The following is a 26647-nucleotide window of genomic DNA, read 5'->3' on the forward strand; positions in this document are numbered from 1 at the left end:
TTTTCAGTAATTACAGAAATGACAGACCCATCCACCATTATTTTAGTCAGATTTCTCTCTAAAATTCAGTTAAGATGATATCCATGGGTGTTCATGTCAGATGACGATGTTGTGGCAAAACGTAACATCTTAAAAGTGACACTCACTGGCTCTTATCAAATGTCTCAGTAAATAGAAATGAGTTAGCTTTCTCTTAACTGTTTTCCATAGTTTTAACAATTTTCTAATCTAAAGGGCACAGTTAAAAAATCGTGTTAATAAATATATACTTTCAATTGCATTTAGATAATAAATCTTTCAATATGTTTAGATTAAATGAAAATGAGCTGGTAAATGTAACATAGTGTCTGATGATTAATCAGTGTCTGTCACTGTAACTCAGAACTTTGATAATCAATTATGAGACGAGAAATTGTAATTTTTTCAAGAAATAAATCCAAATTCAAGCCTCTCAGAAGTGATGATTTGCTGCTTTTCCTACTCCTCTGTGTCAGGAAACTTATTAAAACTATTTTCTAAAATTGAATGGACAAAATATTAAGAAAGAAAATCATTGATGAAATTAAATGCAGCCCTTAAAATGTCTGATTTTAAGGCTTACTTATGTATTACTCCTAGTGATACTTCCCACATTTAATAAATCATAAAATATTTACAGATTGTAAATCCTCTCTCAACAACTCAACTTCCCATGAGGCTTTGCTTCTGGGGGTAAAATTGAAATAAGAGACAGTAACACAGAAAAGCTGTTAAAACATTTACTTCATATTTTCACTTTTTCTTTCTTACAAAAGATTGGTGTGCTTTCAGTCGTGTTCACTTTGAAAACTTCTCCAGACGTCACGTTCTACCAGATAGAAGCTGCAGACTGAGGAACAAAACACAGAGGAAGAACTATCCAGGTAAAGGATTTTATCTCTAATTTTTTTGTCTACAGGTTAAGTTCAAATAAGTCGCAATGAAAAAGATGAAATAAAAGATTTGAAAGGGGCAAAGATGAGACGCAGAAACCTTCTGGTGAAACACAAGTTTATCCAGGAATGTCAAGTATTTCTATTCTGAACTCTTTGTATAGTTCTCTTTGATGATGGGAAACAGAGGACATAAAACAATAGATTTGTCAGTATTTAAAACCTTGGTGAAGTCAGAGGTTTAACATCTACAGGTTGAGAGTTGAAGCAGATTCCAGGTAAAATCAGCCTGAGAGAAGTCGTCTGTAGCGTTTGACAGATCATCTCATTATTCAGTCCAAACGGTTTAAAGGGAAACTGCAGGCAAAACAAAAACCAGCATGTGCCGAAGTGTTCGGAATAAACCTGATGATGGTGCTAGATTACATGTCAGATGATTACTCAAGTTATTACAGTTGGTCCTAACAGGTACATGAATATCTGAAACATTTCATCACAATACATTTCATCAAGGTCAGAACGATTAAAGGGTAATTGTAGTATTTTAAAACCTGGCACTATTTATATATATGTATCTTTTGGGGTCCAAATGATCAAAAGGTACATAAAGTTTTGGAATGTCTCCAGTAGATTTCTTCAGCCTGCAGCAGAGAAACAGGCTGTAATGGCTGCAGCATATTCTATATCCACTAAAAGACACCAGACTCCATTGATAAAAACGGTAATTTTACCTCTAAGAACACAGGAGCTGCTGACCTAGTGCTGCCTGGATCTGTTACATTTTTCTGTGTTAATGAGCGTTAAACAAATATTGTGTTGAATCCAAATTAACCATTTAAGACACTGTTGTCACACAATTACACAAACTAACTAAGCGATCGCAACAGCGGTACACCAACAACTCCTGTGTTCTGTGGGGTAAAATTAACGTTTTTCCAATTGAGTTTGGTGTCCTTGACGAGAGCGATGTAACGTCCGTTTCTGCTCACATATTTTGGTACGTCTTTGTCATTTAGAACCCCAAAAATTGGCCCCAGGTTTAAACATGAGCATTCCCCTTCAGTAGTCCTCTGTGGACAATAAACAAAACCTCATGTTAGCTAATTGTCAAAGTAATATGGCACAGTCTGGTTTGTGTGGTCAAATGCCTCTTAAACACGGTACAACAAAGAAACACTGTTTTAAGGTCCATAGTCACAACAAGGGTCCAGGAAGGAAGGTTTGGTTCATACTGGTTCACACACAAGGCACACACTCTTTAACACACACACACACACACACACACACACACACACACCTTCATATATGGCACAAAATATCCACCTTCATAACAGCACTGAACAGAAACATCACAACCTCCAGCTGATCAAAAGCATGATGGTGAAACTATAAAAAACAACATACAATACAAAAAGGATATAAAAACATGGTGAATAAAAATGTCAGTTATATATCAGGCATGCAGGCAAACACACTGTAAACTTTAAAACTGGAAACAGGTCCAAACTCTCCTGAAGGCGGTTCAGTCAGGTCCACTTCACTAAAAAACACGACGAGTAACGAGGCTCAGAGATCAGAGGAGGACTTCGTGTGTGTGTGTGTGTCGTGGGGAATATGATATAAACTGATCGATATGACTCTGGATGTCTAGAGGAAGACTTCATTCTGACCAGACGTCAAAATATGGGAACTGTTAATTATACAAAACGTGATTTCAGCGTTTCAGTTAAGATTTCTAAATGTTCACCATCTCATTGCATGCTAACAATAACTATTCTAACATGCTGTTAGCAGAAAGAACGTTTACTATGTTTGCAGGCTTAGGTTAGCGTGTTAGCATGCTAGCATTGTTCCACAGCAGGGTTGAGGGTTGGATTTAGTCCATTGTTCTAAACTTCAGGGTGCCCTTTTTGTGTTTGCATTCAGCGTTTCTCACCAGAACACACCGAGTGTCTGCTTTGAGCTCTAACAAAGATCTTAAATGTATTTCCTTCCATAAAACTTTTACCAAGCTGATTTGTCTCCATTTAAAAGTGCATTGTTAAGCCTGCATCAATGCTAACTTGTCTTTATTGGAGCATTGCTGCTCATACAGTATAGACCTGTTACCAATGCATGTGGATCAGTGAGATGATGTGAAACCACTGGCAGGAAGGTAAATGTGTCCCTGTGTGCAAAAGAACAATCACACTGCAAAAACATCCATCGCACTCCGAGTGGTCAGAACTCCACAGGGAACCTTTGTCACAGCTGTGTGGTAGAGCGGTAGAGTTATCTTTAAACTAGTGTTTCAATCTTTACTGGTAACTTTGTGAACATGTATGAAATATGCTGGCGAAGAAGCTAAACGGCCCTTCAGAGATGTTGGATTTTACTACAAAATAAAAGTCTTCCTCCAAACTGAGCTCTACATGTATTTAAGGTTATTTCTGTCCTTAACACCACTTTAAAAACTTGTGCTTTTCAGCCCTAAATAAACAAACAGAAGCTTAAATTACAGACTTCACACCAGAGAGGGACGTGTGATGTTATTGCTTTAAGCTGTTGTGACTATCATAGTCTTCTTATTCCTCTCGATAAAGAAGGCTCTGGAGAAAGTAAGAAGGTTTTAGTTAAGGCAAAGGTCAACAGAACGAGGACACAGGGAAGAGTAAACTTTAAAATCCTAACTAAACTTTGTAGATTCAGAGGGTCAATATGGACGTCATCTAGCCGCAGTGGCTTTTATATATATATATATTATTTTTTTTATATTTAGCGATTTTTCATGACTGACCAACAATAAGAGCCTAAAATCTTTTAGATTGAATCCTGGCATTCCTATTTAAATCACCATAGATCACTTCTCAGCATTCAATCTTATTTTATAGAACATATAAAGCACATATTTGACGTTTTTGCTTACTTCTATTTCATGCCATATATTTCTCGACACTTTCTCTGAGTCAGAATAACTGTAACCTCCCCGGGGAGTTATACAGCATATCTGATTCTGAGGTTATTCTAACGTGTTTCAAGCCCAACAGAGAGCACGAATCAGCCTGTTCAAGCTGAGGACGGAGCGGTTCAGAGGACGAGGACAACAACACGAAGAAAGAAAGTCTCTGAATTTAGTGTTGAGTGCAAAGTGGCGTCATCATAGCTTCCTCTGATTCTTTTTCTAATCTGGCATCAAACCAGAAATGTGTCACATGACAGCTTCTTCATACTGCTAAATATAATCTCAAGTCGTTGCTTCAGGGGAAAAAGCTGTGCATCTGTTGGGGGGTCGAGGGGAGGGGAGAGAGAACGAAAACCCAACATGGAATGGGCAAAACTACGGAGGCCCAGAGAGGACATTTTTTAATACATTGCTGTCTGTTGATCACAAAAAGAAGACTCAAAGAAGATTGTGAGGATTATTTTGTGTGATCAAAAGAAAACCTCGATTCTATAACATGTTGTCCTCTCTGAGCGTCTACATGGCACCGTCACACCAAGTTACAACATCAGGACGCCTCTCAGTGCTCCAACAAGAGACTGCAGTGTAACCTGCATGGAACCCCTAAATGTCAGCAAGGCCTTATGGGTAGAGAGAGAGAGATGTAGCTCAGACAGTAGAACATACTCACAGTAAAATGTTAGTGATTTGTTAGTGTGGAAACAAGAACTGGAGCAGAGCAAACGTTCCCGTCCTGGTTCAGAGCCTTGAACGGAGATGTGAGACGACACAGGTCCAGACACAGACACACAGAGTGGCTCAGTCAGCGTAGTGCATGATGGACTCCACGTAGTTCCCGGGGAAGAGGCCGGTGGTGGCGTTCATCACTCCTTCGTACCAGCCGTCCTCGTTCTTTTTGATAACGTAGATGATCGCTCCTTCCTGGAACGACAGCTCGTCCTCTTTGTCGGCCGAGTAGTCGTAGATGGCCACCACTGGGGGGGGCAAACACAGCAACATATTAAAAGTCTTTGTTTTAAACGCTGCTGTGAAGACGTGATGAAATGTGTACAGAGTAGAAGCACACAGCAGCACAGGGTTCTGTAGCGTACCTTTCTCCAGGTAGCTTCTGGGGGCCCACGGGGGGTCTTCTTCAGCGTACGGGTCGCTGTACTCCACCACCGCCGAGTCCTCCTCTTCATGTCCGTCCTCCAGGGGCTGAGGAGTGGGCGGAGCCTCCTCGGGTCCTGATTGGCTCTCAGAAGCAGGCGGTTGAGGAGGAGGAGGAGACGTGTCTGTGACTGGAGGAAATAGAAAGAAGATAACACGTTCAGATAAGAGTAAAAATAAACCGACTTTATTTTAGACGTTCTCTTAGTCACAGTAAACACAGCTTCATCTAAAACGTTTTCACTCACTGGACTCCTGAACTCGAGCAACGAAACCCATCAGAGGAAGCTGAGGAGAGAACTGCAGGATGGAGGGGGGCGGGGGGGACGCTGCAGACACACAAACCAGAGTTTACCAACATTATGAGCTTTTTATTCCTCTTATAAAAATGTACCGCCGTATTTATCATTGTATGTTAACAATCCCAACAGAAGTGCGAGCCCTCCGCAGGCCGGTTGGAGGAGTCATACCTGGGCTTTGGTTGTAGTAGGGACCTCCGTTGACCTGGTTCTGTGCTATGATTGGCTGACCGGTCACAGAGGGGGGGCGTCGGTACGGCAGTGACCCCCCCACCTGAGGAGACTGCTGTCGGGGCTGAGGCCGGTTCATGCTGAAGAACTGAGGGACGATGGGACCTGAGGCAGAAAGGTCAGAGGTCAGACCTGTTTGTAAATCAGGTCAGTTCTTTAATAAATGGATTTAACGGCTCTTTTTAAGAAGCGACAGCGAGGCCTCTTAACCACCCACTCCTTCACACACAGTATGATGCATCCTGTAAGTACAATACTCTTTGAAAGCAGCATGAGTCTGACACTGAGCCGAACACCAACCACAGATGAAGAAGCAGCAGAGTGAAACAACACATCACAGACTGAGCGTGTGGTGTGTGAGGCTCTTAACACTTCTGTCTGTGCAGCTCCTCAGAATAAAACCACCTCATGTTATAAAACAGGTGACGGGTTGTTGCTGAGGGGTGAAAATTAATTAACTTTAAATTATTAAAGGAGAGAAAAATAGTTCAGGAATTAAAGTATAAATTACTGCCGGTCAGCTTCACCCTCAGGACTTCTTACTCAGTGTTTTGGTGTCCTCTTAAAAACTCGACTGTCTCCGAGAGACATAATCTAATTCTGTGTTTCCTGCACATATCGAGGCGAGCCGTATGTGGTGGCTGTGATAATGACGCAAATAAAACCAAGGATGAAGGACGGGACGGAGCAGGACTCATGACGCAGGAGAAGACTCACCTTCAGCAGGTGGTGAGGAGGAGGAGAGTGGAGAAGGAGGGGCAGGAGGAAGGAGAGGAGACAGTTCTGCAGGCAAAGCATCTGATTGGACCTCGGACGTGCTCGGGGCGGGGTTAGAGGGCGGGGAAGAGTTGGCAGGTGTGTTTGATTGTGTTTTAGGTGGAGGAGAAGAGTCAGCGTGCTGTGAGGGTGCGTTTGGTGGCAGCGGGGCGTTGGGTTGTGTTAAGGTGGTGGTGGAGGAGGAGGAGGAGAAGGAGGAGGGAGTCGGGGAGGGGGAGGGGGAGGAGTTAGGAGCAGTGGAGGAGGAGCTAGCTGGTCCAGTAGTCGGGGAAACTTCGAGGAGGAGGAAAGCATAACATCCAAACAATGCACTGTTAATGTGGTGTAAAGGGTCATTCAGTCGTCTTCAAATGTGGGCCACAAAGAGAAGCTTCCTGAGTGCACGCCGCAGTTTGCCTGCGTCATACAATCAGGAAGGACACAACGAGAAGGAAAGAAGGTACAAAGTGTGGATGTGTAGGTGTCCCATGCACGTGCAGAAGTGTGTGTGTGTTACCTGGGAAGGTGGAGGGTGGGGAGGGCGTCGGCACTGCGATGGGAACGGCCACACTGCCGCTGCCGCTGTTCTCCCTGCTGCTGCTCCGACTGCTGCTGCTGGGGTGACTGCCCCCACTGCTACCGCTGCGTGCACAGACACAGGTACACACACACGTCAGTGATTGTAGCTTATTGTATCTTAGTAAACAGAATGTCTTTGGGCGGTCCGTGGAACATAGAACTGATAGAGAAAATACTCTTTAGTTTACTTTTGATTTTGTTCGTGTCTTCTCGATGTTTTAAATGAAACTTTTTTATCTAAATGAACATTTTCTCTTTCCTGACACGTTGACTCATTTTAAAGTTTTGAAAAGGACATGAGAAATACGAGAGGATATAAAAGGAAAGACAGGAGAAAAGAGGAGGAGAGATGGACAGAAGCACGAATAAAGAAGCGATGGTTATAAAACAGACAGGAAGTGAGCTTCATGTACAGAAATATCAAAATAAAAGCAGAGCGATGTCTGTAAGAAAAGCAGCAGTGAGTCGAGTTAGAGTCAGAAACAGAAGCAATGAAACATTGAAAAGATGCAAACATGGAATCTGATCCAAACCAGGAGCAGACGAAGGTGCTGATTGGACGGGAAGATGCCGAAACAGTCTGTACGAGAGCAGTGATTTCCCTCCTTACATTCTGAGTCCAGGTTTCTTCAGTGATTCATATAGTACATTATGCCATTACAAATAATTACATACGTTAATATGGTAGTAAATAATAAAGTGAAATAGATGGTTCATACTAAAGAGGATGTATCTGATGTCAAGAAGAGCTGATGCTTCTATTATTTGGATATTTAAGTTCACTACGTGTTTTAAAATGTTCTTGATGTTTGCTTGAAATAAAGCTTCATCAGCTGCATGTGCAACAGGCATCTAATCTTTTTAAATTAACAAGTACAAAGAGCTGCAAGTGAGACAAACATACAAACTGTGTGTAGCATGAAATGTTCATATCTAGAGCCTCTGCATTTGGAAAACAAATTTGTCTTATTTTGGAACCAAATTCTTCAAAAGGATCAAAGAAATCTGAAAATCTTCGTGTCCATAAATGAAAATTAAATAAGCGTGGACACATAAACCAGCTGCTGAATTTAAGAGCTCAGGGTTTCAACTCATCGCTTCCTTTCTGTTGCAGAGCGTCAAAAACAAAAAGCCAGAAACAGCAGAGCGGTGAAAATAAAGCTTCAAACTCTGATGAATGAGCATAAAGTCTGTTAGTTGATGCTGTGAGGATGAAAGCAGAGCTAGACTCTGAACAGCAGCAGATCTCACAGCGAGGAGCCGAAGCAGGAGGAGGTGTGAAGAAGCCACGTTTCAGAATGACGCCAGAGGAAAGGTGAGAACTGATGAGCAAAGACTCTGGAGAAACTTAACTGGAAATCTCAGATATTTTCCTGCTTAAATTTTCAAAATAAAAGCCTCCAACATCCACAGAGAACATTGAGGGAACTAAATCTTATAAGGCTTTAAAGGAATAGTTTGACAATTTGTATAATTTACTTCAGATTAGATGAGAAGATTAAAAATACTCATGTCTGTGCAGTAAATATGAAGCCATCAGCTAGTTAGCTTAGCATAAAGACCGGGAACAGGGATAACAGCTAGCCCGGATTTGTCGGAAGCTGTTAGCACATTTAAAAGTGATTTACAGACATGTTCATTTAACCTGTTACAACTCAAACACTCCCATAATGTTTGCTCATGTTCGGCCACCTTCCTTCATGTGATGAGATCAGCCAGAAATATAAAGAACAAAAGCACGAATGGAAGCATTAGTTAGAAAGAGCGATGTGTTGGCGGAGTAAAGATGCTCTGCAGTCTCGCCCAGCAGCCATGTAGACCCTCTGACCCGTCTACCTGTATGTTCGGGGTCGATGGTTGAGGGTGGCGGTGCGGCCCGGACTGGGAAGCTGCCCGACGGCCATATTGTTCCTGGTGGGGCTGGAGACGTAATCGTTGGGCACCACTGGGGGGCGCACTGGCTCCAGTGTCCTGTAGGGGGAGTTTTTCCTGTATATGCAGGAGGTGAGGGTGGAGACGGGGTTAATTAGAGGACAGGGGCAAGTTGATATCTGTCCTGTAGGGGGAGCACTTCCTGTTCAGAACATACAACATGACGATAGACCTGTTCAACATCGGAGAGCAAGACATTGTGTTCAGACAAAGTGACTGAAGGTTTGTTCAAACAACCTGCAGCGACTCAGGCTGCACGTTAATATTAATCCAGATCATGATTTTGTCTTTCCACGATTAAATAAACATGATTGAAACAATGCTCCGCCCGTAGAAAACTCTGCTGCAGATCAAACCAAGCGCTCCCTAAACTAACAGCCCCTCCCCCAGGGGGCGAGGCTTGGGCTTCACTTTACGGGGAGCTGGCAGGTCATGTGATGAGCAACGACCTCTCAGCGGCAGGTTAGAGAGGAAGAGGAAACAAGGTTTCAGTGATGTTAAGAAGAAACAATAATCAATAAACATGAAACCTGCGTCTGCGCCGCAAAGCAACACGACTAACTTGTTGAAGCAGCTGAACAAACAGCTCAAAGTGCAGCATGATGAGTGTGTGAAGGCCGAGGGGAGGAACGAGCTGCTCCCCGTCCTGATTTTAAGTCTTAGTTTGATGCTAAATTTGTACATGAGCCTGAATGCAGCACAGAATGGAGCTGAACGTGTTGCTCTGTTTATTTAAATGGGAAAGTACAATAAAAAAAGTCCCTAAAATTAATAAATAAATGGGATCTCAATATTGATCAAAATAATGTTGATTTTCATTTTGGGCCTAATCATCATGTGTTTCTCTCCTGGACATGAAGCTTCCTTGGTTTAATTTAAGCCTCTGGATTGTCTTGATCTTTACTTAATATGTTTGAGCCGAGTAGTTTAACTTTGATGTGTATTTACTTGTACACAGTTTCTTTTTACAGATGCATGTATGTAGTTCTGCCTGCTCTTTATTTTAAGAGGTTTATTGTAATCGTTTCTGTTGAAGACCATCTGATTAAAGGTAGTGTGTGTGAGGAGCCACAGGAGGGCGCTGTAGCTTATTATCTGTAGCAGACACCAGCATAAAGAGCTGATATTCAAGTCATAACTGACATGTCTGTGGGGAAAAAAGTTAGAAATACAAAGTTATGGATTTAAGGCAGCAGGGAACAAACATAAAGCAGAACACCTGATGTCAATCATTATGTAAGATTTATGTCTTCAGCGGGAGCTGTTTTCTTTCCTCCTGCTTTCTGTAGGAGGAACACAAACATCTGTTAAGGTCACATTTAAAGGTCAGGGTGTATTTCTGGAGGATTTTAGCTCCTCCAGCATCACAGAAGAAGAACACAGGAACATCACCCGAGGATGAAAACACACAGCAGTTGGTTTGATACGTTCAGCGGGAGGAGACTTTCCCTCAATATCCGGAGGAACAGGAAAGCCTGCTTTTACTCACAGACACACAGCATCCACACTGGAGTTAAGTCAACATTGCAGAAGCTTAATATGCACACGGCCTCTGATTAACAATCAGCATGTCCGTGGTTTGCATCGAAAAAATAAGATTTACACAGAACAAAGAACGAGTGAAAATCCTGTGCGAGTGGGATTCTGGGGTGTTGTTAGTGTGTGTGATGACAGAAAGATTTGGCCTGTTGACTGAAGTGTGATGCCAACCCACTGCTGTGTGTGTGTGTGTGTGTGTGTGGGAGTGTGTGTGTGTGTGTGTGTGTGTGTGTGTGTGTGTGTGGTGCAGGAACAGGCGGACTTGGCTTGATTCCGTTCCAACACTCTCTGAGCTGCTTCTGTTCACTCCGCCCTGTAAGTCCAAACACTCTCTCGTCTTATTCTATATCTCGTCTCTGTTTACTCAACATTAAATCTTCAGGTATTTTTGTCACTTTCAGCAGGTTGATAATCTGACACATAATTAAGATTCATGTCCCACAAACAGCCGGCTGATCAGCAGGTAACAGACAGGAAACAGGAAGAAAGAGACCACAGGGGGCTCAGGTGGTGAGAGGCCAGCTGGCTCTGACTGCACACACACACACACACACACACACACACACACACAGAAATAACAACACACCCAAAATACTGTTTGAAGCATGGAAATTATTGAATTCTTTAAAATGTATTTAGATTGTATGTTCATGTGCTTCGAGTCAGAAGTAGAGAGTAAGATGTCTGTATGGTAAATATAAAGCTACACAAGCAGTCAGTTAGCTTAGCTTAGCATAAAGAATGGAAACAAGGGGAAACAGCTAGCCTGGTCTACCGGCGCCTGTAAAGCTTATTGATTTGGATGTTATATCTCAGATAAAATCATCTTTACAGAACACTATGCGGCCTCACATAATAACCACTACTGTTACACAGATGTGTAATGCTTGCTATAATTGCTATACATGTACCGTATGATCTAAGATGTGCATACTTTAAAGAAATAATTCAATGATTTATAATCAGCCTCTGATGTTTCTTTGATTAAAGCTCCTTTGAGTTTTTCTCTGGTTGTGAAACAAATTCATTTTCATTTCTTTATACGACCTTTTTAAGATTGATTATTTCTGCATAGTCATTTTGAATGCCTGAAACTGAAACACTTTCCAGGGCAAACATTTAAAGTGAGTGACACATATGAATGTTCAAGAGAGCAGGAGGAGATATTTTGTTCAAACCACCTCTGAAGCACGAACAGGACAAAATCAGCAGAGAGATCAGAGGTACGGCTTTGTCCACCGGGGGCGCCACAATCAACACAAACCCAAAGTTCCTCACAGGAGCTTTAACACAGCTGTAGGAGCCTACATGTAGTTTCTAATGTTTATCTAGTCAGCATGTAATAACTTGAGTTAATATGTAAACCAGTATTTTACATGGTTAACTCATTTAAATGAATTTGGAAGGACTATTTACATTATGTCTAATATTTACACTTTGATTTAGTTTTGATTCAATAAGTGAAGTGTTTGGTTCCTGACATTTAAAGTGTACATGGAGCATTTACATGCATAAAATAAAGTAACTGCCCCTCTGAGTGGCTTTGATGTGGGACGAGAGGAGAGTTTGTGGGAGTCCCTCTCTTTGGATGACTTTTCAAATGGTGAGTTATTCTGTAGCAGTTATTTATTTAAACAGTTAAACGTTCACGAGCGGTCCTGTGGATGTTATGATGAGGATTACGCACGAGGGAATCGCTGGAGGGCCGAGCTAAGGCTTCATTCAGGGGAAACTCCAACAGTCGCTGCTCATGTTAATCAGGGAACTGTAGCTGGAGCTTTCTGAGGTCGTGTGTGGTTCTGTTGTTATGTGGTATTCATGCACACACTGATTACATGACTTTAACTCCGCCACCACTGTTGTTGTGCTTTTATAGTGTGTAATCACTTGTGTGTGTGAAGAATGCAATTGTCACTTTGTTGGACAATGCACGCTGCTATTTAACAGACTGAGATGGCCCGCTCCGCACAGCAGCAGGACGATGGAGTGGATGTTACTGAGCTTATTGAGCTCTACAGAAGCCGACCGTCTGCAGCCAGTAACATGTCTCATGTGATCGGGTACACGGTTGTAGAAGCTAATAATATGCTTTGTTCACTATTATTTGTTCATGTTGTTCTCCTTTCATGGTTTAATCACTTTCAGGAATTAGCACATTACACACACCTGTGTGTTTGTGTGGCGGGATTAAAGACAAAGAGGGCTCAGATACTGACCATCACGTCACGTCACGATCTGCTTTTTTTAAATTAGTGAGTTTTTAGTTAATAAAAGGTTAAACAACAACCGTAGTCAAATGTGTATCTCCTTTTATTTCCTCACAGAACAATGCCTCCATCAGACAGAGCCACGCCAGCTGTTTCCACCTGTTTCCAGTTGTTATCCTCAGATAAGCTGTTTAGCTGCTGTCTCAGTTTCATACCTGTTCTACAGCAGGTAGATGAATGGTACCAAGCATCGCATCTCACGCTCTCCAGGAAATAAAAAACATTTCCTAAAGCTCTTCCTATGAATGACAAAAACTTGGCCTTTGACCTCATGTTTCAGCCAGACAGACGGAGAGAGGAAGATGAAGATGGAGATGAACATCAGTAAAATCAGTGTTGGAGACAGAAACTGAAAGACAGCTGAGAAAGAAACGTAAAGAGAGAACGAGAGAGAGAAACAAAGATGAAGATGAGGAGGAGGAAGGAGAGACACAGCTGGGTGACCTAGATGTTTGAGGGGACAGAACACAACAAGCTTTCACAACGCATGACGTGACTCCTCTGAGCGCTGTGTGTGTGTGTGTGTGTGTGTGTGTGTGTGTGTGTGTGTGTGTGTGATGTCATCCCTGTCTGCCGGGTCTAATCTGTAATACACTCGCCGCAGGATGTCTCCCAAAAGAGACAAAAACACACACACTGCTGCACGTTCACACACACACACACACACACACAAACACACACACTGCTGCACGTTCACACACACACACACACACACACACACACACACGTTTGCTCCTGTGAAGGTGGACGAGTCTGCCCCAAAACAAAACAAGAACTAAGCAGAGCACACTCGATTACCTGAGACCATGAAACAGACAGAGGCTCGCTAAAAGTCAGAGGGAGAGAAGGTGTGAAAGTGTGTGTGCGTGTTAACATGTGCTCGTGTGTGTGTCTCAGGTTAGCTACGTACCCTAAGATGCCCTTGCCGGCCCTCGGAGGGCTGGGCGGTTTCTGTGTGGGGGGGTTGGAGCGGGACAGACCTCCTCCTAGCTTCATGTTCTGCTGGCCGTTCACCTGCAGAGGAACAAACGGTGAGTCCTGGACTAAAGCCCACAGAGTGCACAGGTTACCTAAGATGACCGGCGCTGAGTTTACACAGCTTCAGCACTGATGTTAAACCCTCTAAAGCTTTTTGTAAATCGTGACTGAGGATGAACATATTCATCCCAACCCCCCCGAGAGACATCTAGGTACATATCTGGACCTGTCTGCAAGTCCACATCCTGCAGGGCAACATTAGTATTAACTAGCAATGAATGCAGCGCCAACCTACAGCCAACAAGAGCACAAGTATTTATTACAGTCCCTGTAACATCCAACATAATGGCACTACTTTTTATGCAATTTGAAATTATTTTGAATAAACACTCGCCTATGTAAGTAAACAGAACCAACACTTTCAGGGGACTTCACTGAGAATGGACTGCGGCCGCTGATAGCTCCATACATGGCGCATCATTTGCCCCCGCTATCTGCTCCGTCTCAGGGTCCGATTCACAAAGCAGATTGCTCTGATGATATTCAGACAAACACACCTTTAAAGCTTCACAGCTCCGAGCAGTTTGCTCTTGTTTTGTGTCTGACTGTGGAGAGAAGCTGCCTGCAGCTCCACCCTCTGCTCTCAGGCTGAGCTCCACACTGACGGAGCTCCATGCACAGATCCATGATGAGCAGGGAGAGGAGGGGGCAGCTCTTTAACAGTTTATTGTAAAGTCCAGACTCGACAGGCGTTTACTAGTTTCACTCTCAGCTTCATTTTTATAAACGAGCGTGCAGCAGCTTGTCCAGATAATAATCCCCGTCCTGCATAACGGCTCCAAAGTGTGCGTGTGTGCCGGGGTTGAGCCTCGCACAGCCGCGGACTGATCGGCCTCCCGATTATAATAATAATGATAAAATATTATTAACAGATTAACAGACACATTTTTTGATCACACAAAAGTGGAATAGTCGTCATGATCAGTGTAACCTCAGAGCGTGACAGCCCTTATAATACTGCTCTGCAGTTACACCAGCTCTCTGCAGGCGGTGATATCCTCACTGTAGCTGCGCGCTGATGTTAGCGCTGGAGCTGCTTTTTGCCACGAGACTCATTTGCATAGAAAATGTTTCCACAATGACTCATTTAAATATGTGCAAACAGCACCGGAGCACAGAGACGCTGTTTGCTCTGCAGCATGCTTTGAGGTGCATTTAACCCTCTGAGTGTGCTTGGAGAAGGAGGCGGAGTCTTTTGTGTCATTTGCAGGTTTAGCTGGAACAAAAGCTGCGCAGTCCTTTAGTGAATCAGGCTCTTTGTGTGTTAAACTATTTAAAAATACTTCTTTAATACTCTCACAGTATGGCAAAATAAAATACTGCAATAGTCAAGTATATTTAGTCCTAACAGTCGTACAAACAGCGAGTATCACCAGCGGGGAGGAAAGTACACCTGTCTGACGTTGGTCTCAGACAGACTTGTTACTCATTCCTCCTGGTGAGACGTCTCCCAGGATTCTTAATTATAAGACAGACAGTTGTGTTTTCTGATCAGTGTAAAAATAAGTGTGTAGGTGGCATGACAGAGCTCGGTAACATCATGCTGTCTGAAAGCATCTTAACCTGTGGGATAAATCAGTTAGTGTCCCTACAGAAACCATCGTTCCTTCTTCACTTACACACGTGAGATTCTTGTTGTACGTGCAGGTGTGTTGTGCATTCTTACCTTGAACCTCAACAACCACTAAACACGTCAAAGAAAGCAGAAAAGGGAGAGAGAAGAGGAGAAAGGTAGATCAGCAGGTTAGTGTCGGAGCAGCATCATGCACACAGAAACACATCCAGAGACACAGAGAGAGTTTACAGGGACGGGACGTGAAGCAGCGCCGACTGTGAGAAACTAAATGTCAGGTGGCTCTTCAGTTTGGAAAACACATTAGTCCTACACTACACAAGTAAACCCTACATACAAGGAATACTCTACATGTTTAATGAGACACACTGGGAGCAGAAACACTCGAGCACAGGGACATGCACGTCTACAGTCTGTAGACTCTCACCTGCACAAAAATATGTCTTACTAATGTTGGAAAAAAACTGCTTGCATCATTTTCTATTCTACAGTGTCTTAATGTGACTGAAAACATCTCTAATCATGTGTGTCTGAATCTTTATTCCCACCTTGACTCCATGTCCGATGTCGTCCAGCACGCTGTAGTCGATGGGCTTCCTGATGTAGCGCACAGGTCTCTCTGGATTGGCCGGAGCTACGATCTTATGTGAGCGCGTCGTGTTCTTATTGGTGGTCAAGATGCCGATCTCTCTCCTCGCCACCTTCTCTTTGTGGATGTCAACGGTCTGAGAGCAGAGAGACGCAGGAGAGAGTTAGAGACTGACTTACAGTCAGTTAAATAGGAGCAGTCCTCCCCTGTTAAAGCTCCTGTCAGTCAAAGCTGGTGTTCTCTGTCATCGATAGAAGCAATGATATTTGAAATTGGCGCCACAGCTGTGGAGAAAGTTGTACAAACAGCTCGTGGTTTCGCCCAATTCTACATTCCTACAACACCCAGCATGCATTGCGGCCCTCCCTCTGAAAAGAACGGCCTAGTGAGAGACGCTGGAGTGAAACACTACCGTTTTCCATTCAAGGACATTGATCGCTGCAGGCAACGGCTCAGAGCGATACAGAATCAGAAATACGACGAGAACATACCGGTGGATCTTCAAAAAATCTTCAGGTCTGCAGTCTACATTTCATACCTGATGATTTTGAACGAGATATGACATCGGAGGCGGCGTCCTAGATTGAGGAAGTGTAGTTTAGCGAGCTCCTTGGCCTCGGCCAGATGACGCGTTTTACATAGTCGGTTTTCCAGGGCCCGCTGGAGAAGCGGATAGCGTCCTCCAAAGGCACAGAGCCAAATAGCATTTTTTTCTACCATAACGGCATTAGCTCCCCATGTTAGCATGATAGGACTGAGGTTGACAATCGGTGAACTGGCCCTTAAAAAAAATGAAACAAAATGATCGACCTTATTGAGCATTTAGAAGTTTTTTACCTTTAAGACAGCAGCAGACGAGTAAACATGCCCCGAACATACAATCTTGTAGTCAGTCAACACAACAAAGGCTTTTTTAAAAAGGCTGCTACTAACTTCAATCTATTGTCAGTCATACTAATTCATTAGCCATCGTGTCTATAAATCATCTGTTCTATGTGCCCACAGTGATTCTGTCTTTGTCTCACTAACAGTCCGTAAACCTGACCGATGCCGAGCTCTCACACTGATACCGAGCTCTCGCGCCGATGCCGAGCTCTCACGCCGATGCCGAGCTCTCGCACTGATGCCGAGCTCTCGCACAGATGCCGAGCTCTCGCACCGATGCCGAGCTCTCGCACCGATGCCGAGCTCTCGCACCGATGCCGAGCTCTCGCACCGATGCCGAGCTCTCACGGCGATGCCGAGCTCTCGCACCGATGCCGAGCTCTCGCACAGATGCCGAGCTCTCGCACCGATGCCGAGCTCTCGCACCGATGCCGAGCTCTCACGTCGATGCCGAGCTCTCACACCGATGCCGAGCTCTCACACTGAGGGTATTTTTGGTGCATTTTAACATGAACAATCTTCCAGCACTGCCTCAGGAACAAGAAGTGTTAATTGTATTTTTTGTTTACAGTACCTCATGAAACTTCCTGCAAACTCACGTTTAGAAAATGAGCATTGTTTAAGACGGATTCATCAGACAGAAGATTGTTAGCGTGCAGACGTGGCCTCAGTTTGAGCTGCGTCTTTCTTCTTCTTCCTACAGAACTACTTAGTTGGCCGATTACTGCAGCATGAAACACAGAATATATTATGAAAGATCTTGTCAAAGTGCTGCTTTATGAGTGAACTCACAGCACCAAACTGTCGCCTACATAACAGATGTGACTGAACAGAAGCAGTAATTATGACGTGCAATCACAGATCAGGCCTCACAGAACACACTCATTATTTCTGCCTGCAAAGTTTTCTGATGACACTGAATCTGAGGGGAAAACGAGCCTCTGTACACGTCTCTACATTTAGACAGCACACAGCTCCTCTGTGAGGGACTGCTGTGGGCCTGTTTTATCAATGAAAACACTGCTTCGCTTCAGCTGGTGTTAAATAATGAGTCTGAGCACAGAGTGCACTGAGCAGGGTGTCACTCTGTGTGCATGAAATGTGGGCTTGTTGAGGAAACTGAAAGTGTTGGAGAGAGCTGCAGCAGTGAGGAGAAACTCTGAGGGTGAAGATGAAGGCACAGAACTAATCAGACCTCTGAGAGCAAACAGAGAGCAGAGCATCACCTGTGCCTCACCTGTGCCTCACCTGGAGGTGAAGAGTCATCTCGTCTGGTTAATCTAAAGATGGTTTTCTTTACTAATCGATTGGTTATTTGTCCATAAAATGTGGATCAGCGTTTCCCAAAGCCCGAGATGAAGTCTTGTTTTAACCCACAACCTAAAGACATTCAGTTAACTGTCAGAGAGGAGCAAAGAACCAGAACCAGAACATTTGACCCGAGTACTAAATACTTAAACGATTCAATCGATTATTAAAATAGTTGGCAGCTCTAATCCTGTGAGACGCCTCCTTATATTTTCAAAATAAAAGCTGGGGACATTTTGAACCAGACGAACACAAAGATGAATATTTGTCTTTTATGTTGAAACTAAAATCACAGTTACTTTGTGGTTTATTAAGTAGTTCACCTTAAATAGCAGTTACTGTCACAGTGCCCTTACTAGGTTAATATTTTTTAAAGCACAATCACGACGTCCCTGATTACAGCTTTTACTTGAGCTTTTGAATGCATCATTATCTTTTATATTTGACCTACGTGACTGAGTTATTGTTATCTATGTTTGTGGTGTGTGTGTGGGTTAATACCAAGTTAGAGTTACACATGCAAAACAAACAAAGTCTGATTAATCTAATTAGAACAAATATTGAATAACAAGTTGTGCTGAAAGGGAGCAGGCGGCCCAACGAGGGGGGGGTCTGCCTCCTGTCTGAACTCATGCAGTCTGGTTCACTGTGATCAGCTCCATGTGGGTCTCATTCGAGCTAATGCTGCTTCTAATATCACGATGGGATGTGGCTGCACTCAGAGGAGAGCACCGTCAGATTATATGAGGCTGAAATCTGACATGAACAAGGAGAGAAGAATAGAATCAAACTGACACGGTACATGAAGGTGGTCAGTCGTGTCCTCGTGTGTCTGAGGCAGCGCGTCCCTTCCTCCATCACCATCCTTCCTCCCAGTATCAAATGAACCACTCTTATTAGGGGCATTAAAATGCTCACACTGGGAAGACAAAGAAAAGTAACCTCGTGTTTTCAGCTGTAAATAAATGCACCTGTAGGTGTGAAGGCTCCCAGCAGTGAAGCATCACCATCAGTCATCAGGCTTACACAACACTCTGCACCCACACACCTGGCTGTGTGCGGAGCTCTGCACGGTGTTAACACGGTCTGCGTTTCTCAGAACACTAAACTATTTCTGTTCAGTCTGTAAGTCTTCACCTGAGAGAAGCTCGTTCCAGCAAGAACACTTCTGTTATTAATAATATCCATCACCAGAGAGCGGCCGGAGTGCACGTTTCTACACTCCACACATTCATCTGCTAATGTCCCTCACAGGTTATTCTTGTGACATGCTCGGGGATATTTTAAGATCAACGTCCTCCTGAGATGATTTCTGGGCCGCTGCACTTGGCTTTACTCAGAGAGGAGACCAATGCAGAACATGAAGGAGCCTGCATGCATACATGAGTACATATTGTGTGCTTTCACCCATGATTGCACCCTCTAGCTATAAATGACTGGATGCATGTGTGACTTCTTCCTGCAGGTTTCATGTTAAAAAGCAGGATGTTGGAGGGAAAACCTGCATCTCAGTTTACCATGAAGAAGAAGAAAGCCTGTGCATTTGGAGGTTTTGGGACTCAACATGAACATAAATTAAACACACTGATGTTGCAGTGTGTTCCCGACTTCCCAGCAGACCTGTGAGATGTGGTTGACGGAGCTCTCCATGCGGCGCAGCTGCGAGGCCTGGATGTCCAGCATCTGCAGCACGTTGTTGGCCAGCGTGTTGATGAGGTAGGCGACGCTGGCCAGAGACTGGGTGGTGTAGCTCTTGGTCTCCTCCAGCGCTCGCTGCTTGTCTGCTGACTGCAGGGAGAGAGGACACAGATTAAACAAGGCCGCCATTTTATTTGACACCTTGAGGAAAGAAACCATGAAAGGCAGAACACGAGCAACAAGTTAAAATAGGTTTGTTTTAAATGTCTCAAACATGAAGGCAAACTGAAGCCAACCAGGAGGAAGACGGGCTGTGCACGTTAGCGCTGTGGCTACATAAACAGACCGTTCAGGACGTGCCGCGGACTGTTTACCTTTAACGACCACAGGAAGTAGGAGACGGTAAGATTGGATCTGATCACGCTGATTAAACATACATTTGAACAGCGTCAGTAATGGTGGGTAACATACTCAATCTTTCTATTACTACTTAGTCATGCAGGTGTCAGAGTTGCTGAACCAAGAGTGGTAAGAGAAGCCTCTTTACACCCACATGCTTATTATGGTCTGTTTTTATGAGTTTATAATAGTTCCACGATTGAACACATTCATTAATAAGAACCCAAACAGAGACACAAAATCTGACGTTAAAATAATATCGAAATAACAAATGATTTCAGGGCCGGTGGTTTTAATGGCAGGGCCAGTGAATCTGTAAAGTTACTGGCCCGGAGTGCTACTGGAAAATTGTGCTCATTGTCGACCCTTGCACGCACACAGACACACACACACACACACAAGCACACACAAGCACACACACACACACACACACACACACACAGAAGCTCACAATGATTCCTGCTGAAATGTCACATTCTGCATCTTACCAAGAGATACCACGTGTGTGTGTGTGTGTGTGTGTGTGTGTGTGTGTGTGTGTGTGTGTGTGTGTGCTTGAATGAGTGCATTTGTCAGTGTGCATCAGTTAGTGTGTAACCACGTGTGAGTACATTTATTTATGTGTGCAAATGTTTACAGTACGTGTACATACAGCAGAAAGACACACTGATTTGTGTGTGTGTGTGTGTGTGTGTGTGTGTGTGTGTGTGTGTGTGTGTGTGTGTGTGTGTGTGTGTGCAGCAGGATGTAGGTCAGTGCTAACTCATTCATGCGGTTGACGAGAAACACACTGACACCACTGTCTCTCTCTTACACACACACACACACAAAATACACACACTGAAATACTACAACAGACAACACAAACAGAAGCACACACACACACACACACACACACACACACACACACACACACACACACTCACACACACACACACACACTCACACACTCACACACACAATCTCAGTGACCCACAGACCTACATCCAGTCGGAGCTCAAACGATCCCTCAGAAAGAAGTTAATTAAATAACAAACTAAATACTGTGTTCTGATTGGTCCTTACATTTCAGGTACAGTTACACAGCTTGCAGGTGTTTGTGCTTAACTTGTGTGTTTCCTGTTTATGCAGCTTTATGCCTGTGCTCTGCAGCAGTTCAGAGGTTAATCATGTAACATCCTTAATATTTATGTGACGGCTTTAATGAATCAGATTATTAACGACGATGTTTTTACAGCGATTCATCTATCAGCTCAACCAGCTGCAATATAAACATGCTTACACATTAGTGATAATAAACATTATAATATATATATAGTTCTTTATGTTTATGTTTGTCTTGTACATTGACTTTGATAAGTACATGAATAAAAGCAGGACTGTAGAGAGTATTTCTACCCTTTAATAACCTCTGAGCACTTTCTCACCTGTCCATCTCTAATGTGTAGGCAGAGCTGAGGAGGTTCACAGCAGGACTCTACACAGGTACAGACACACCTGAACACTAGAAACCTTTTCAGATCCAGTCACACCCTTGTTCTCCCGTCTCCCATCTGTTTCTCTTCCTCGCTGATTGTTCCATCCCTCCCTCCTCATCACTTTCTCTCTCTCTCTCCTCTCTTCATCACTTCATCCTTATTTCTCCTGTTTCTGTCCTGTTTCCCCGTCAGACATCTGATGTCCTGTTAGCACTGACCTAGTTGGAGGGCTGCCTCCTCTGGCCTGAGGACACACACACACACACACACACACACACACACTTCTGCTGCTGCTTTTCTCTCATTTCTAACTATACGAGTTTCCTGTAGATGAATCAGATCAGATCTTCATCATATGCACGCTCTGATTCCTCTGACCTCTTTTTTAATGAACACTCTGCTGCTCTCTGTCTCACTGAATGAATGTGTGCACGTTCCTCAAAAAACAACGACTCAACTTCATGCTCCAAGACAAGTTTCCCTACGAGGATAATGTATATTGTGTCGTGTCGTGTCGTGTCGTGTCGTGTCGTGTCGTGTCGTGTCGTATCATGTCGTATCTCATCGTGTCGTGTCGTGTCGTGTCGTGTCGTGTCATGTCGTGTCGTGTCGTGTCGTGTCGTGTCGTATCGTGTCGTATCTCATCGTTTTTTTAGTTGCAGTGCAGGTGGTGCTGTTTTGAGGCTTTTAGAACACATCACACATCCTCTGTGAGCGACTGGGACAAACACTCCAATAAAGTCATCTATTGGCTGAGCAGGCTGCCTGTCCTCTGACATCACTTCTGGTTGATTTCAGTCTCAAGATGCAACATGAAGTGTAAAAACTATAAAACTACAATAGCCATGAAATGCTCATTACAATGCATGTGTACATTACAATGCTTTCTTTATATGCAAAGAGAATCTGCACTTTATTACATTTACTCTGTCTTACTTGCTGCAGCCGTATTAAAGCACCGATAGACAGGGGGATTACTATCTCACTGTACAAACACTTATAAATCAGCACTGACACACACATCAGTAACAGAGCCTCCGGTCAGGAACGCAGCTTCTGATTGGTCAATAGACTCAACACAAGGCATCAGGAAGTGGCTGAGTGGACGGCTAACAGTTTCCAACAAGGATGAATGATCACAAGAACATCGAGAGTTGGATTGATTATCATGGATTCACTGTATATATAATCAGGATTGCTTAAATGTGTGAAAATGTTGCAGCGTTTGCAATGACTAGAGAAAAGACAGCTCCTCTCTGGTTCTACTTCAAAGGTACTCTGACAAATGTAGGACATGACTGAAGGAGATGGAGACGAGGTAGGTTGAGTAGAAGGACAACAGAGCATGTAGAAACCTGCAGGAAGAAGCCGTTTGAAAACCGACTAAATCATTTAAATCAGTTTGAACGTTGAATTTCAGAATTATATCATCCAACGCGTCTTTCCAAACACTCAGCTCGTTTCGCCCCCGCAGGATCTGCTCCTGGCACAGACGCTGAAGGTGGAGGCTGATACTCCGTCAACTGGAAAACCAATCGCCATGGTTTCCAACAAAAACACACACACACACACACACACACACGGGCCCGGCCTCCTGCAGCAGCACCATGTGTTTTCAATGAGCAGCAGGAGGTCGAGTTACATGACGACTTCTTCTGCTGACAAATAACCAGGACCAGCTGAGGAGGACGGGACTGTGTGTGTGTGTGTGTGTGTGAGAGTGTTGAGGGAGGAGGGAGGGTCTGCACATGCTCAGTACAGGCTAACTCAGGGGCTTTACTAAAGACGTGTAAATCTCAGGTTATGATATATAAAAACTGACGTTGATGAGTGGAGTTTGGGGTCTTCCTCCTGCTCACTGTCACGGCAGCTCTGACTCACATGGAGACGTTATGTTTTACTCAATAAAAGTAAATATGCAGCCTTAACTTCCAGGTTTGTCTTGGACACGAACACAGCAGCAGAAGAAGCTCTTTCTGAGTAAGAAGCAGCTCGATTTTCTGTCAGCTTTCCCAGCTGCAGCCCACAGTGGAGATGTGGGCGGTGTTATATTGGACAACTTGAGTTCCTGCAGTAATAGTCTGTTTCATTTTTCCTCACAGAAAATGTCTCTTTTATTTTAAATGCAAACTTTATGTTGTGCAGACTGCTCAGACATTCACCTCTTCCAGCTCTTACAGCATGCAGGCTTTAATGCCTGGTTATGCAGATATTATTATGCATCCCCACTTATTGTAATGACATTTGATTCCTCAGTTCTTCACATTTTGTAATTTTCAAAAGAACAAGATCATAAATACTTTATCCATAAAATGCTGCGCATCTTAAAAAGATGTAGACAGATTTAATCCTGTCAACAAAGGCTCGAGCGGGGCTTAACACGGGTCAAACCTGGACCCAAATATTTAGCCCATCAAACAAGATAACAGTAATATTATTGGATTATGTAACAGCTCTCAACATCTGCAGGCAGGGGGATGTAGGCCACACACTGAGGCCTGAGTTAGACCCCATGTGGATGTGTAGCATGAACACGCTAATGAAGCAGAAAAGAGGTTTTTTACTGGAGCAGACTCGGTGTGGCGCTGCGGGCAGGACGTGACTGCTCACAGAGACAGAAAGAGTCAAAACAGTAAAGCGATGAAACGTGGGAACACTGGGAGATGCATCCTCTTTATATGTCTGGATATGTCTCCAGAAATATAATCATTCAGTTTGTCCTGTTTCTTTGATGGAGACTGAAAAACAGGCAGAGCTGCAGATATGAGCTGAATATGAAACATGGCCATGATGATAAACAGGTGCGTGTGAGCCAACTGAGGAGGAACAGTTGTCCAGAACAGCCTTGCCTGCCTGCCTGCCTGCCTGCCTGCCTGCCTGCCTGCCTGCCTGCCCACACACACCACACACACACACACACACACACACGCACGCACGCACACACGCACACACGCACACACACACACACACACACACACACCACACACACACACACACACGCACACACACACACACACACACACACACACACACACACACACACACACACCACACACACACACACACACACAAGCACGCACACGGACACACACACACACACACACACACACACACACACACACACACACACACACAGAAGGATGTAGTACACAGCTATCTAACCAGCATTATAAACATGAAATATGGATATAACAAGCTTTTCATCACACCTCCTGTTAGCCGCCTGAATGTGTTTATCACTGGATATTTAAGACAAACAGACATAACCAAAATAAATCAATAGAGAATTAATTTATCTGTGACTTTTTAACATTTAAATATGTCACAATAACATACATATAATAACATATAGTTCCAGCTTGTTAGTCATGAGGATTTGCTGCATTTTTTTGTCTCATATGACAAATAATTTAAATGTATTTTGGTTTTGAGCTGCAGACTAAACATTTATATTTCTGTACTTTTCAAATCTTCATTATATGGCTCTAATTAAGGAGTATTGTTGTTGTCAGAAACACTGTCATATATGTTCTGGAATAAACGAGAAGTTATTTGGTTCATAAAATGTGGAATGTGACAAGTGGTAAAAAAAAATGTCTTTCCCATGGCCCCGTTTTGTCCTGAAACGAAAATATTTAGTTTACTATCATAGAGGTACGTAACAAAAATATTTACATTAAAGAAGATGAAATGTAAAAAAACATTCAAACTAATTAATCAATATTCAAAATAGCTGGCATTCATTTTAATAGTTAGTATACAGTTAATAGTTAGTATACAACTAAGTGATTTATCATTTCAGGTTTAGACCATAAGCATTTATAAGCCCAGTTTCTACTCTTCCAAGTGCTAGCCTGCTACTGTTTCAAGAAATGTCTTAATACATGTATGGCCATATTTCAAGGCTGCAAACACGTAAAATTTATCTTTAACTATCACAAAAGAAATCAATAATATTTTCTTTCAAAGACAAATATTAAGCTTGCCAGATACACATCCATACCAGCTCATGGACTGGTTTGAAACTAGATTTAAAGCAACGTTGTGTGTTTATACGAGTATATGAAGAAACAAGAAAATGCTCAATATTTCAAGTTACTATTACAACAATGTAATTCTACTTACAATATCGATTTTCAACAGTACAATTAAGTTTTACCAGGCCATCCGTTCCTATTGTTTGATTTATGGTACACACTGAGTGTCAGACCAGACTCCCATTAAAAAACACCTTAATTTAATGATTCCCTGCTTGTTTGTATATATCACACACCTTGTAGGAGATGCATTGAGACATTTTACAAATAAACAAGCATTGCCCTTTCATTCGGCATCCATTCCATAAAGAAATTTAAAAACGATTAAGTGATATATCAACTTTTCAAACTAAAACAGTTGATTACATGACATTCCAACAGTCACGTTTCCCTCAGTAGCGTGGAGTTAAACCAGTTGTAAAAAGTTAAATCTTTACAAAAAAGGGTAACGTTTGGTGGAATATTTGACAGCCGAATTGACTTTTGGGTCCTCCTTGTTCAGACAGAGAATAAGTCAGTTTTTATATTCATTTCATCCTGACTTTTACCTTTCGTACAAAAGCTAACGGTAACATAACGGAGCTTGGTACTGTCATTCCATCACTCCCCTCTCCAGAACGCCCACTCCTTCCCAACATTAGCCCGATATTTCATTTGACTTGACCTATAAACACCGGTTTTCAAAATACTGGCTCGTACCTGGACATAGTTGCTTTCGCAGTACTCCGCGACTCTTTCCAGGTTAGTAAAACTGTCCAGTAAAGCTCTCCGTCCCGCAGGAATTTCCTCCTCCAGCAGCATTTGTAACTCCGCCATCTTTACATGATTTTACTACTAACGGCCGCGGCGCGCGCTGACTGGATGTATCCTGCAACGTTCATGGACTTTGGGAAATATCACAACTCTAATACGGTTAACCGGGAAAAGATGGGAAAATGGGGATTACTCCGAGATGTGACTCTTGACGGGAAAGGAGCAAACCTATAATCAAATTATATCAACATCTGCAATTATAAGGCTATTATGAAAAAAAACGGTCTGGCAAGTTACCAAAGTGTCTAATTATCCCGAGATCTTCATCTCATCAGTTTAATGGAG

General features: G+C 43.2%; 1 protein-coding gene across 1 annotated transcript; it reads right to left on the reverse strand.

Annotated features, from left to right (window-relative positions):
• Positions 1 to 1939: 1939 nt before the first annotated feature.
• LOC138592909 (abl interactor 2-like) lies at positions 1940 to 26365 on the reverse strand. The gene is made up of 12 exons (XM_069663807.1): positions 26249 to 26365; positions 19618 to 19785; positions 15764 to 15940; positions 15309 to 15326; positions 13515 to 13618; positions 8703 to 8855; positions 6805 to 6929; positions 6249 to 6581; positions 5472 to 5636; positions 5250 to 5330; positions 4944 to 5132; positions 1940 to 4826 (listed from the first exon to the last, which is right to left on the reverse strand). Exons 1-12 carry the CDS (start codon positions 26363 to 26365, stop codon positions 4651 to 4653), a joined length of 1806 nt encoding a protein of 601 aa, XP_069519908.1. The 3' UTR covers positions 1940 to 4650.
• Positions 26366 to 26647: the final 282 nt, after the last annotated feature.

Source organism: Semicossyphus pulcher, unplaced genomic scaffold (assembly GCF_022749685.1).
Source record: "Semicossyphus pulcher isolate SPU_LCO1_2020_fin unplaced genomic scaffold, fSemPul1.0.p SCAF_15, whole genome shotgun sequence".
NCBI classification, from domain to species: Eukaryota; Metazoa; Chordata; class Actinopteri; order Labriformes; family Labridae; genus Semicossyphus; species Semicossyphus pulcher.

Bases quoted from the DNA above. Each gene is read 5' to 3' on its own strand.
- LOC138592909 (XM_069663807.1), bottom strand. From the start codon at position 26,365: ATGGCGGAGTTACAAATGCTGCTGGAGGAGGAAATTCCTGCGGGACGG. The intron at 15,941-19,617 runs GTCTGCTGGGAA...CTCTGCTCTCAG, and splicing joins CCGTCAACCACATCTCACAG to ACCGTTGACATCCACAAAGA. The intron at 5,637-6,248 runs GTGAGTCTTCTC...TTTCTGCCTCAG, and splicing joins CTCCTCACCACCTGCTGAAG to GTCCCATCGTCCCTCAGTTC.